Source organism: Lampetra planeri, chromosome 11 (assembly GCF_965212315.1).
Source record: "Lampetra planeri chromosome 11, kcLamPlan1.2.h2, whole genome shotgun sequence".
NCBI lineage: Eukaryota > Metazoa > Chordata > Hyperoartia > Petromyzontiformes > Petromyzontidae > Lampetra > Lampetra planeri.
Window position 1 is genome coordinate 1918982 of NC_136117.1, and position 13847 is coordinate 1932828.

Consider the following 13847-nt stretch of genomic DNA (forward strand, 5'->3'; position numbering starts at 1 on the left):
CGTATTCGGTCGTGTTCGCTCGCATTGCGTATTGGAGTTGTGTTCAGCCGAGGTCGGCTGGATTTTCTCTACGGGGGAGGGTGGTGTAATGCGGGCGAAAACGACCTTCCGGAAGTGACGTCATGGGGGGAGGAGTTACGTCACGTGGGGGAGAGGGTAAGGGTCTATAAGGGGGGTAACCGGAAGCAGTCGGGAGTGATCGGGGACTAGGAGAAGAGAGAGGCCACGCAGGGTGAAGGGTGAGAGAGAGGGGCGAGGTCGCCACACACCCAAGCCAGGAGGATCGGCACCGTCGGCCAACGGTGACCGGCCCCGGGGCAGGAGGAGCAGCGAGGAGGCTGCAGAGAGCAGCGGGTCTGCAAGGGAGGAGTCGGCAGCAGGGGTCTGCACGGCGCGACAGCGGCCTGGGGCTGCAGAGTGTGGGCTACGGGAGCGACAGCAGCCTGGGGCTGCAGGGTGGAGAGTATATAGGGGAGTACCGTGAGGGAAAGAGATCGAACCCAAATAAAGGACACAGGACAGAGAGAAGCGTCCGAGTCTTTTATTACACATTTTCTCATTTCAGAACAGTAACGTGTAAATGATGTTGAACACCATCAGCACCATTTGATAGAAATGGCAGTGGGCATCGATGGTTCAACTTCTAAATATGCGAAAAGTAATCCGCCGCTAATTTTAATCATGTAAAGAACAATTTACGCAATCTCAAATACAGATTTTCATACAATGACACAGGTTATCGAAGACTGTTGTGTAGACTGTGATATTACGTGAGAGAGTTTAACATGCAGTCTTTCGCGACCAATATTCATTGTTAAGGTTTTTTAGTTACTGTGGGTTTACTCTCCAACACACAACTGGTGTACTGAAATAGTAACTAAATTGAATGTTTCATGTATGTGACGAACCTTACTAATTGGCTGTCGGGGGGTGGTGGTGGGTCAACGACATATTTATATTTATGCGATCTAACCGAAAAAGGCCGTTATTATGATTAAGTTAGCGAGCAAAATAACGTGAATGTGCAAAATTAGACGCAAACGAGCGGCACTTGCTCAGCTGCGAGGCCCATGGCTACTGGATGGTGGTCTTCTCGGTGTAGGTGATGCCCTCCACGCAGATCTTCTCCAGCAGCGGCCGGTAGATGTGCGAGTGAAGAGGCATTACCATGCCCTTCTCACAGATCTCCCCTGCACAGCCCCACAGAGGACATCAAAACACCGCAGCAGCAGCCGCATCGCGACGTCGCACGCACTCAATGCCATTAGACTACTACGCAATGCTGCGAGGCACTGTAGAGCGTACACCGCAATAAAACCATTCGTATTTTTTAGAAAGTAATTGTCACCGCTGCAAACTGCTCTTTTTATCATCCAGATTATATCAGGCGCACTATCAATATAAAATCAGATTGCAGCATGAATGTCTCTTCCACTACACGTCCAGTACAAAAAACCCACGAGTTGTGTCTTTGTTTCACTGCTGCCCATTGGGATGGTCACGGTTCCAAATGACAAAATGGCTGCCCACGCAGTTCTGTAGAGTTGGTGGTCTGTAAATGCAGTACCATGCACCTTTGTGTGCCATTAGCATTAAACGGCACTGCTCGAGAAACTCATCAGCATCGGGGTTGGAAATGACCCCTTGGGCCTCGTACCGCTGAGCACCATCTTGGCAGCGATAGCGCAGGGGTAGCCCACGGTCTTGGCCATGGCCGAGTAGCCGTCGCGGTCTCCGTAGGACACCAGGTTCACCACCGTCTTCTCGCGCACGCCGGTGGGCAGGCGCACGATCACCTCGTTCCTCAGGATGACCAGGTCACGCTCGTCGGGACCTGCGCACGCCGTACGCACCGCCACTGCTTAGCACCACTGCATGACCTCTGTTGGATGGCCGTCAAATCCAGCGCGTTGCCAGCGTCGTCTTGATAACTGAGCAAATCCCTGTGCTGTAAAAATTCAGATCTCTTTCTTTTTAATATACAGCAATGCGCGGGCCCGATACAATGTGTGGGCCCGTTACATTGCAACACATTCAGATGTATTGGTTTTAGTGACTGAACTTTGCAAGTAAACAGAAGTGAACGATATGTAATTAGAAAGTGTGCTGTTTTTTTTTGTGATTTAGTGCATCGTTGGTGATGCATCACTGCAATGTCATCGTAGTTCAAATGCATTTCCTAATAGACAGTTTCTAACACTGATAGTAAGCATGCGCATTTATTGTAGATTAAATTCAGAGTGCTGCACTCAACGTTTCATACTAGGTGAGGATCGTGCTGATTTGAAGCATTGTGGCACCGCTTGTATTGATCAGCCTCGCCGCCAAATGGCGCAGGGGTAACATGCCCGCAAGCTTGCGCGTGGACGTGTGCGATCGATCACGTTCACGACAACCAAAAATCTACTTAACTTCTAAATGATCCGCCACTAAGTCACTGGGCTGAATTTGGCCCAGCCAAAGGCATAGGTGGAGTTTGACTTCTCTATTTGGGGGCGGGGGGAGGCAGGGACTTGCTTTTTCCCTCACATTAGGATTGTAGGTACCTATAATTAATAAAACATTTGTATCTTAATTGTAAAAGACTGAAAATAAACTAATAAAAGTGTCCATTATGGTGGGGGGGGGGGGCAAGGCGTTGCTCCCCCCGTGCCCCCCCCCCCTCCCGCAAACTCCACCCATGGCCAAAGGTCCATTTAACAACCGAAATACTTTTGTAGATTTGAATATGAATAACATTTCACACACGTGCCAGACAGACAGGGATCTACCAAAGGAAAGGTTCCTCTCAAGATGCCCGGCCAGGGCATCCACCAGGCTGGATGCCTCTCCCACGGGCTCCTCGCCCAGCAATCCCAGCCTGCAACACAATGCAGCACGGTGACCCGCAGCAGGTGGGCCCGGTGGCTCGTCAGGGGGACAATAATTCCACGTCAGCACACGCGCGCAGCTGCAGCGCAGGGAATTCTTGGGTGCCATTCTGAGTAGCCACCCGTGCACTGATCAAGCTATAAGATTACTATTTTTATTTACCAGGTAAGGCCCGCTGAGCTATATAGCTCTTTTTTAGAAGCGACCTGGCCACATGATAGATCAACGAAGTGGCTTATCATATGGATATTTATTGCAGCCAAATACTCGAAACGCATGTTTCTAAATGCAGAGGGAAAATAACTGGAGGACTCAGCGAAAAATACACGCAACCACGGGGAACATGCAAACTCCAAATATACAGGCGTCAGGGTTGGGATCAAACCCACCTCTCTCCTGCATACCAGGCGAGGTAATTAATATCTTGCCACTGTGGCACCCTAAAAAAAGCTAGTTGTGGATGTGCTGCTGCAGTCTTGGGTTGACTGGAGAGAAGCAGCCACGAACTCACTGCAGCAGGGCAGGCAGGCTGTCCTCGTTCCCCTTGAGCCGGTGCAGCACGGCTTTCTGCAGCTCCTCCTTCCCCACGGACGCATCCACTCCCAGCACCGAGCACACCAACTCCCGCTGCGTCACACCACAATCGCAACATCGCCGCCACCACCCAGCTAAGTGTGGTGCAGCAAACAAGTGATGTAGCAGGGCAGGTACAACGACAGTGTTAAGGCAGTTTTGCCAAGAATATATGCCACATCAGACCACCACATTAATTTAGTGTCCATGAGGTTATAATCGAGATGTAACGAAACACTTTTACTTTTTGTCCACATTTGTGTGGTGGATGGTTGAGACATCTGTGTCCCGCTGCCATGAACGGCAATTTCACGATATATCCGGCCCAATTTTCACAAGATGCATGAAGTGCAAATGTGAGACTTAGACTTATTTGCCCAGGCGGAGCAGCAGCAGAAGAATTGCTCTACCCCACACTGCACTGTGCTGATGAAGTGTGGCGGATGCAAGTTACATTTTGAAGGTGCAGATCACATCGCATTGAGACTCGTCATCGTGTGTAACTCTATCCTGTTACAAGCAGACCTTGCTCAAGCAATTATGGGGCACTGTGACGAAAACATTGTAACCCGAATATTGTATATTGTCAAGAGAATGTCTTTATCATTAAAAAAAAAAATTATACAAAAATAAATATACGTGGATCTGGAAGATGCTCTTTGATTTCCAATGAAGATACAATCAACACTATTGTCAAATAATTGTGTTTGTGCACCACTGCCAACGCAGAATTGCCAAATAATGCATTAAACATTTCAAAGAATGCACGTCATAAAATACTTTAGTTAGGTGTTTGCATGTAAAACGAACCCATGTGAGAGTAGCGCCCCCCAACTGCAGGGCCGGGTGTGGCTCCGGGTTCATGAGCCCCATCTGCACCAATGCCTTGGCCACTTTGCAGAAGCCCTGCATTTACAGGGAGCACATCCATAGCAACAGCCAGCCACACACAAGGGGATATCGTCACAGGGTCACACCTGCAGAAAATCGTGACAGAAACCACACCAAGTTCCGTATTCTTCTTCTTTTGTATGGCTGATGTAGATGCAGAGAAACAACTCTAATTTCACATCCAAATGGTCAAGCCAGACAACCACGTGAGAAGCAGCAGAGTGTATCATCGCTGTGATGTCTCTTTACTATTTGTGGGTCGGGCATTGCGTAGTTATATGTTGTATGGCAGGGGCGGTTTCTTCATTAGGGCGATTGGGCGACGCACCACCAATGTCATTCAACCACAGAGTTTCGCGAGCCGTTACTGTGCCTCTGGATATAGTCCAATCAGCGTCATGTCACGTTCTGTGGAGTACCGCCTCTTTTTGGGCGATTTCACTCCGGCTGAGAATCGCCCAGAGTGTTCCCATAGACTTACATTCAAAGATGTTTTTTTTCGAACGGCGGGCGCTGCAATGATTTCTCTATGGCTTCCGGGAGGGCTCGCACTAACGTGCTTACGTCATCATACGTAAGCACGTTTCATCCAACAATATTATTTGTCGCCACCTAGTGGAATCTTTAATAAAAGAAACGGAGTGGATTGTATTAATAGTGAGTATAGAAACAAACAAGATGTATTGTAAGAGTCACTTTATTTTTCATTAATATTAAAGAAGTGAAGTTGCCTTTACATGCTTAAGCTGTTAATTTATCCATTGCATGGGTGGACCTTATCCTTATCAATCATCCAGACATTTGCCCCCCCTGAGAGATTTTGCAGGAGCCGCCACTGTTGTATGGTCTGTTCTGGATTACCAGGTTCGCACACTACTGGAGAGTTTTACATTTTCCATTTGTGCATCAGGTATCCGCATCTGCCATAGTTTGTGCATTCGATGCAGTTTAGGGTGGGCCCTGAGCTTCGTGGAAGATCAAATCCAGGGATATTCTGCGTTTGATCTTTCACAAGGTGTTTGTTTGTGAGTTCTTCTGAACTATATTCAGCTCTCCAAGCTTCATTGGGGTTGAATTCACATTATTGAAGGTGAGGCACATGGGTTCAAAAGGGCTTGCGGCGTGACTTCAAGCAATGGCGAGGCACGGTATTGAGGTCCTGGTGAATGGGAAGACGACCGTTTTCTTCGATTCGCAGAACTTCCCTGGAGGGTTGCAGGCATTGCGGCAGATGGGCAGCCAGGGTATTGTTGTCGACTTCAGGATTCCCAGTGATACACCGCATTGCAGTTCCTGAAGGGCTCGAGCAGCTGACACGTTCTGCACAGAGGTTTTGGGTTTGAGAATTGTTAATGTAAACGCAGGCTGAGTAGAGCAGTGGTACAACTCGTGCCTCACAGCAACAAGGTGCTTGGGTTCGATTCCTGTGTGGGAGTTTGTATGTTCTCCCCCCGTTTGGCATGGGTTTCCTCTGGATTCCCCGATTTGCTCGCATAGCTAAACATAAATAAACGTACAATGTAGATGGTATTGCTCAAACATCCCAATGATATAATTTACCAGCAAATCACTCAATTTGAAATTCCACACGGCAACAAAAACCCCTTTCTCCACGTAAGAAAGACAGATGCTTCTCTCACAATCTCCATTGCTCGGAATAAACTGCCCTAAAATAAATTACTGAAACAGTTATTTACCCAACATACATGAAGGTCACAGAATGAATGTATAGGATAGATATATAGTTTCTATAAGTGTAACGATGCCGACACACGTACTTTACTCTTCTTCTCCCACGCGTTTGTCCTACTCATGTGGGGTCCGCTGTCATTGCCAACCTTCTCCACGCTGCCCTGTTCTGCGCCATCTCTCTTTCCGCTCCTCAGGCCACCATGTCCAATCGCACAATATCGCCCAACCTCTTTTTCTGCCTTCCTCTTGATCTATTTCCTTCCACTTGCATCACTTGCACCTTCTAGACCACATGTTCCTGTTGTCTCTCCACATGACTGAACCACACCAGTCTTTTCTGTCTCATCTTCTCCGTGATTTCTACCACATTGAGTCTTCCTCTCACTTCTTCAAATGTATTTGCATAGCGCACTGTGCTATAACCCTCGCAACCTGAGTTGGATTCCTTTGGGACGGCTAATATCAGTGGCAGTCGACATCTGAACCTGCCCTGGGCCTCCCCCCACTTAAAAGCTGCAAAAATTATTGGTATAATCTGCAAAAATAACAAAAGTGCATTCTAGTGTACATTATGCCATCAATATATATTGCGAACATAAGAATTTAATTACAATTACGAATCAGTGCATTGTCGCGCGCAGAGTGACTCGGTTAAGGACATTGATCCATTACACTTCAGATCCTCGTTTTCATGAAGTGTGGCTAAAACTCGGATTAGAACGCCGGCTTCCAGTAGTCTCAGGCCAGTTGCTAAGTCCCCCAAGCCACCCGGCCACTTCGTTCCTCAACGCTGAGGCGCGTCGTCAAGGGCATGGTTTATTTTTTAGCTGTGACCGTCGTCATGGCACGCGTAACTCAGGAAATATCTAATTAGCACTCTCCGATCGCCCAATCCTGGCCCAGCCTGGCTCGACAACTTAATAAACAAATGGTTGGCATGTAAAGTCCACAAAGGAGGATTGTTGAGATCCTAAATAAAAACTACGGCTTGTTGGAAAAAAAAATAGGACGTCACATGTCATATTTTCAAAATGATAGTGTCAAGTGTTACGCTTCACTTAAAAAGGTTCCTCTGTACAGTGAGGGAAAAAAGTATTTGATCCCCTGCTGATTGTGTACGTTTGCCCACTGACAAAGAAATGATCAGTCTATAATTTTAATGGTAGGTTTATTTGAACAGTGAGAGACAGAATAACAACAACAAAATCCAGAAAAACGCATGTCAAAAATGTTATAAATTGATTTGCGTTTTAATGAGAGAAATAAGTATTTGACCCCTCTGCAAAACATGACTTAGTACTTGGTGGCAAAACCCTTGTTGGCAATCACAGAGGTCAGACGTGTCTTGTAGTTGGCTACCAGGTTTGCACACATCTCAGGAGGGATTTTGTCTCAGTCCTCTTTGCAGATCTTCTCCAAGTCATTAAGGTTTCGAGGCTGACGTTTGGCAACTCAAACCTTCAGCTCCCTCCACAGATTTTCTATGGGATTAAGGTCTGGAGACTGACTAGGCCACTCCAGGACCTTAATGTGCTTCTTCTTGAGCCACTCCTTTGTTGCCTTGGCCGTGTGTGTTTTGGGGCATTGTCATGCTGGAATACCCATCCACGACCCATTTTCAATGCCCTGGCTGAGGGAGGTTCTCACCTAAGATTTGACGGTACATGGCCCCGTCCATCGTCCCTTTGATGCGGTGAAGTTGTCCTGTCCCCTTAGCAGAAAAGCACCCCCAAAGCATAATGTTTCCACCTCCATGTTTGACGGTGGGGATGGTGTTCTTGGGGTCATAGGCAGCATTCCCTCCTCCTCCAAACACGGAGAGTTGAGTTGATGCCAAAGAGCTCCATTATGGTCTCATCTGACCACAACACTTTCACCCAGTTGTCCTCTGAATCATTCAGATGTTCATTGGCAAACTTCAGATGTGCTTTCTTGAGCAGGGGGACCTTGCAGGCGCTGCAGGATTTCAGTCCTTCACAGCGTAGTGTGTTACCAACTGTTTTCTTGGTGACAATGGTCCCAGCTGCCTTGAGATCATTGACAAGATCCTCCCATGTAGTTCTGGGCTGATTCCTCACCGTTTTCATGATCATTGCAACTCCACGAGGTGAGATCTTGTATGGAGCCCCAGGCCGAGGGAGATTGACAGTTCTTTTGCGTTTCTTCCATTTAGGAATAATCGCACCAACTGTTGTCACCTTCTCACCAAGCTGCTTGGCGATGGTCTTGTAGCCCATTACAGCCTTGTGTAGATCTAAAATCTTGTCCCTGACATCCTTGGAAAGCCCTTTGGTCTTGGCCATGGTGGAGAGTTTGGAATCTGATTGATTGATTGCTTCTGTGAACAGGTCTCTTTTATACAGGTAACAAGCTGAGATTAGGAGCACTCCCTTTAAGAGTGTGCTCCTAATCTCAGCTCGTTACCTGTATAAAAGACACCTGGGAGCCAGAAATCTTTCTGATTGAGAGGGGGTCAAATAATTATTTCCCTCATTAAAATGCAAATCAATTTATAACATTTTTGACATGCGTTTTTCTGGATTTTTTTGTTGTTATTCTGTCTCTCACTGTTCAAATAAACCTACCATTAAAATGATAGACTGATCATTTCGTTGTCAGTGGGCAAACGTTCAAAATCAGCAGGGGATCAAATACTTTTTTCCCTCACTGTATGTAGACCGCACACCTTGTAGCGGAGGGTGCCTCGGAAGAACGTGGTAGTGCCATGCACCCCGTAGTCCTTGACGTAGCTCAGGCTGTCCCTGTTGGGTAACCCCTCGAGGCTGAAGCCAGGCATGAAGTCGATTGGCTCCACCGCATCCAGCAAGGCTCCCCCAGCCGGAATCTCCACCACCTGTCAGATGGCAGCTCATCGATATTTCAGACGTCACATCACTTGCTGGATACAACAGACACACATGCCTTATCACAGCAAGTGCGAACTTATACTGGAATTATCAAAAGTTATTATCATCAGCCATGATTATCTACTGCTGGATGAAGGCCTCCACGAGGCATCATAATTCCCAGCACCTGTACCCGAGCTGAATTAATCGCTCCTCTTGGCCACGTTCACTTAAAGGTGCGGCACTCCCTTGTTTTTTTTACCCACCAGCCATCGTGTCGTCGAGTGACGCATCTATCCAGACCTACTAACATTTAACTGTCATAATGGTGCCTTTAACCGGTACATGTCCCATAATCCGCGTGTTTCTCGACTCAAGCATCGCGCCATGCTTATTTACACACGTTTGAGCTTTCGTTCCATTTTCTTCTCCAGTCAATGCTAAAAATAGCAATCAATGAAAATCAAAAGTTACCTACCAATACGTTTGAATAAGAATGTTTTTAATCAGTGCATAGTAGCTGCTATGACATAACCTGCTACCAGAGCCCATAAAAAAAGAACCACAAATTACTCAATGACCTAATGGTGTAAATACGACATGGCTATATCGTCCCCTACTCTCAGACTATGCCCATCTTAATCATTGTTGTGCCTTCATGCACAATGCTTAAGATGCCTATAAGAATTGAGCGAAACACCACATTCAGGGATTGTCACGTGACACAGATCAGACAAATGGGTGCGAAAAACGCCGGAACGAGGATGTCCATCGCTGCTGGCTACCTGGCCGCCGCGTAGGAAGCGAGCAGCCCCCATGGTGTTGGTGAGCACCCCGCGAGGGCTCCAACTAAACTTGTAGCGGAGAGGGTTGTCACAGCACTCGGGCGCCGGGAGGCCCCCACAGAAGGAGACGTACGACTCCACCTGGACGCACGCACAATGAGATGTGTGATCCATGTTCTGCTACCTACAGTGAGGGAAAAAAGTATTTGATCCCCTGCTGATTTTGTACGTTTGCCCACTGACAAAGAAATGATCAGTCTATAATCTTAATGGTAGGTTTATTTGAACAGCGAGAGACAGAATAACAACAAAAAATCCAGAAAAACGCATGTCAAAAATGTTATAAATTGATTTGCATTTTAATGAGGGAAATAAGTATTTGACCCCTCTGCAAAACATGACTTAGTACTTGGTGGAAAACCCCTTGTTGGCAATCACAGAGGTCAGACGTTTCCTGTAGTTGGCCATCAGGTTTGCACACATCTCAGGAGGGATTTTGTCCCACTCATCTTTGCAGATCTTCTCCAAGTCATTAAGGTTTCGAGGCTGACGTTTGGCAACTCGAACCTTCAGCTCCCTCCACAGATTTTCTATGGGATTAAGGTCTGGAGACTGGCTAGGCCACTCCAGGACCTTAATGTGATTCTTCTTGAGCCACTCCTTTGTTGCCTTGGCCGTGTGTTTTGGGTCATTGTCATGCTGGAATACCCATCCACGACCCATTTTCAATGCCCTGGCTGAGGGAAGGAGGTTCTCACCCAATATTTGATGCGATGAAGTTGTCCTGTCCCCTTAGCAGAAAAACACCCCCAAAGCATAATGTTTCCACCTCCATGTTTGACGGTGGGGATGGTGTTCTTGGGGTCATAGGCAGCATTCCTCCTCCTCCAAACACGGCGAGTTGAGTTGATGCCAAAGAGCTCCATTTTGGTCTAATCTGACCACAACACTTTCACCCATTTGTCCTCTGAATCATTCAGATGTTCATTGGCAAACTTCAGACGGGCATGTATATGCACTTTCTTGAGCAGGGGGACCTTGCGGGCGCTGCAGGATTTCAGTCCTTCACAGCGTAGTGTGTTACCAACTGTTTTCTTGGTGACTATGGTCCCAGCTGCCTTGAGATCATTGACAAGATCCTGCCATGTAGTTGATACCAAAGAGCTCCATTATGGTCTCATCTGACCACAACACTTTCACCCAGTTGTCCTCTGAATCATTCAGATGTTCATTGGCAAACTTCAGATGTGCTTTATTGAGCAGGGGGACCTTGCAGGCGCTGCAGGATTTCAGTCCTTCACAGCGTAGTGTGTTACCAACTGTTTTCTTGGTGACTATGATCCCAGCTGCCTTGAGATCATTGACAAGATCCCCCCATGTAGTTCTGGGCTGATTCCTCACCGTTCTCATGATCATTGCAACTCCACGAGGTGAGATCTTGTATGGAGCCCCAGGCCGAGGGAGATTGACAGTTCTTTTGTTTTTCTTCCATTTAGGAATAATCGCACCAACTGTTGTCACCTTCTCACCAAGCTGCTTGGCGATGGTCTTGTAGCCCATTACAGCCTTGTGTAGATCTAAAATCTTGTCCCTGACATCCTTGGAAAGCTCTTTGGTCTTGGCCATGGTGGAGAGTTTGGAATCTGATTGATTGATTGCTTCTGTGAACAGGTGTCTTTTATACAGGTAACACGCTGAGATTAGGAGCACTCCCTTTAAGAGTGTGCTCCTAATCTCAGCTCGTTACCTGTATAAAAGACACCTGGTAGCCAGAAATCTTTCTGATTGAGAGGGGGTCAAATACTTGTTTCCCTCATTAAAATGCAAATCAATTTATTACATTTTTGACATGCGTTTTTCTGGATTTTTGTTGTTGTTATTCTGTCTTTCACTGTTCAAATAATCCTACCATTAAAATTATAGACTGATCATTTCTTTGTCAGTGGGCAAACGTACAAAATCAGCAGGGGATCAAATACTTTTTTCCCTCACTGTACGTGTGCATGTGTGTGTGTGTTGTGGGGAGCAGTGGTGTCGCAGTTAGTGAGCTGCGCTACAAACCTGGCGACCTGAGTTCGATTCCCGCTCATTGCAAACACAAGTAACGATTATTTGAACTGGCCCTGGGCCTCCCCTAGGTCTACTCAGCCTAAAATGAGTACCTGGTGTAGTGTGTAAACATTGCTGCTTGGGAGACAAAGGTGGCCGGGCGTGGTACTGGCGACCCACCCCCCCCCCCGTGTACCATGCTGGCCTTCATAGGTGCTTGCTAACAGCACTTGCCCCAACAATCGGTTAAGGCTATATAGGGGATCTTTGTTTTTGTCTTTTGAATGTCTATCGCACTGCATGTACTCGAATGTATTTCACGGCGCCTTCGCAAAATTAAACCTGCGGACTCAATGGGTTCACTCATAGTGAAATATAATTTATTATTTAGGGTTCATACTTCTGAAACCCACACTGAGCAGCGTGGTGAAGTATGGTCCGACCAATACAGCATTAGGCTTTAATATAAAATTACGGTTCTATCAAATATATTTATCAAAAACCCCAAATAATTTTGGGATTTGTGAATTGATCATGACATCAGTTTCCACTTGAGTCCACTTTTGAAAGACAGAGAGACACAGCAGTGGCTACATGACGATATTTCCGGTACAATATAATTGCAGGTAACACTGGTCTACAATTGTTTAGAAGTCGTCTGCTTCAGAGATGAAATATGCTGTTTATTATAGATTTTGATGTGTTGAATTCAAATATGACAATTGAAACAACCGATTGGCTAGTTCCCAAGATATTTAAGTTTTTACATTTTACATCTATGTATATTGTGTAGATAGTATAGTTTTACTCATAAATTGTAAACTGAGGTCTTTTCATGTGTTTACGGTTGCTTTACATGAAAACATGTCACCTGTCCTGTTCATGTAACACTTTAAAAAGGGATATATAAATAAAATGTATTATGAAACAAAAGGCAAAAACTATTATGTATATATAAGTACATAATGGAGTCATTATGCAGTGTCTACTCAGGGCGTCTTGGCTTGTCTCTTGTATTCATTAAATGGAGCATCTCTTGTCACTGTCCAGCAATAGTCTGCAAGTATTTATGGGCTCTATTTGCCTTGATAGCGTTTCTCCATTGTTGCAATGTCCTGGTGAAATCGCTCGTCATGCTTGTCGCTCACTACTCTGCAGTTCTCTGGGAAAATATTTAGGTGAGAGTGAATTTTTTTTATCTGTAGTGACATGTTGCAACTAAGGCTTTTGTGTTCCTTGAGAAGTTTTCCACCAACTACCTCTAGTTGTCTGCCTTGTTGTTTCCGAGAAAATTTGTTGTCACTAACTGGAAGGCTTTCCATGCCATCGTTTCCTTGCCACGCAGTGCACTGTCAAATGCATCATCTCGAAGAAGTTCACAAATCTGAGGACCAACAAAGACACCTTCCTTAATTTTAGCTTCAATTAACCTGGAAATTTTCCACGGAGGTACTTGAAAGCTGCTTGTGTTTTGTCAATGGCTTTAACAAAGTTCTTCATCAGACTCAGCTTGAAGTGTAAGGGTGGTAACAGAATCCTCATTGATTCAACAAGTGGTGGATGCTAAACACTTTTCCTCCCACACTCCAATGACTGTCAGAGTGGCTAATCTATCTTTATGTAGTGGTAATATCTTGCACGACTATCCCATTCACAGAGAAAACAGCAGTACTGTGTATCCAGTCTGCAGACCAAGCAAGACCTTCAAATTGCCACAAAGTTGCCACTGATGTTGATCATAGTTTATGCACCTCAAAAGTTGTTTCATGTTGTCATAGGTTTCCTTCAGTTTATGCACCTCAAAAGTGTTTTCATGTTGTTATAGGTTTCCTTCATATGGACTGCATGACCAACTGGGATTGATGGCAAAACATTTCCATTATGCAGCAAAACAGCTTTAAGACTCATCTTCGATTAATCAATGAACAGTCTGCACTCATCTAGATCATGAACGATGTTTCGGGCTGCCATCACACCATCGATGTTGTTGGAGGCTACAAGATCACCTTCCATGAAGAAGAATGGGACAAGATCCTTTTGACAGTCACGAAACATGGAAACCCTAACATCACCTTCCAGGAGATTCCACTGCTGCAGTCTGGAGCCCAACAGCTCTGCCTTACTCTTGGGTAGTTCCAAA

General features: G+C 45.9%; 1 protein-coding gene across 1 annotated transcript in view; it reads right to left on the minus strand.

Moving 5' to 3' along the window:
* Nucleotides 1-526: 526 nt before the first annotated feature.
* The window catches only part of LOC144721196 (alpha-aminoadipic semialdehyde synthase, mitochondrial-like), a 49477-nt gene continuing 36156 nt past the window's right edge, over nt 527-13847 (minus strand). Inside the window, exons 8-14 of the mRNA XM_078598602.1 lie at nt 9659-9799; nt 8714-8881; nt 4255-4350; nt 3383-3498; nt 2772-2860; nt 1658-1834; nt 527-1190 (exon numbers count right to left, since the gene is read on the minus strand). Coding sequence (XP_078454728.1) covers nt 1075-1190; nt 1658-1834; nt 2772-2860; nt 3383-3498; nt 4255-4350; nt 8714-8881; nt 9659-9799 — 903 coding nt within the window. The 3' untranslated portion in view covers nt 527-1074. The remainder of the gene's footprint in view (nt 1191-1657; nt 1835-2771; nt 2861-3382; nt 3499-4254; nt 4351-8713; nt 8882-9658; nt 9800-13847) is intronic.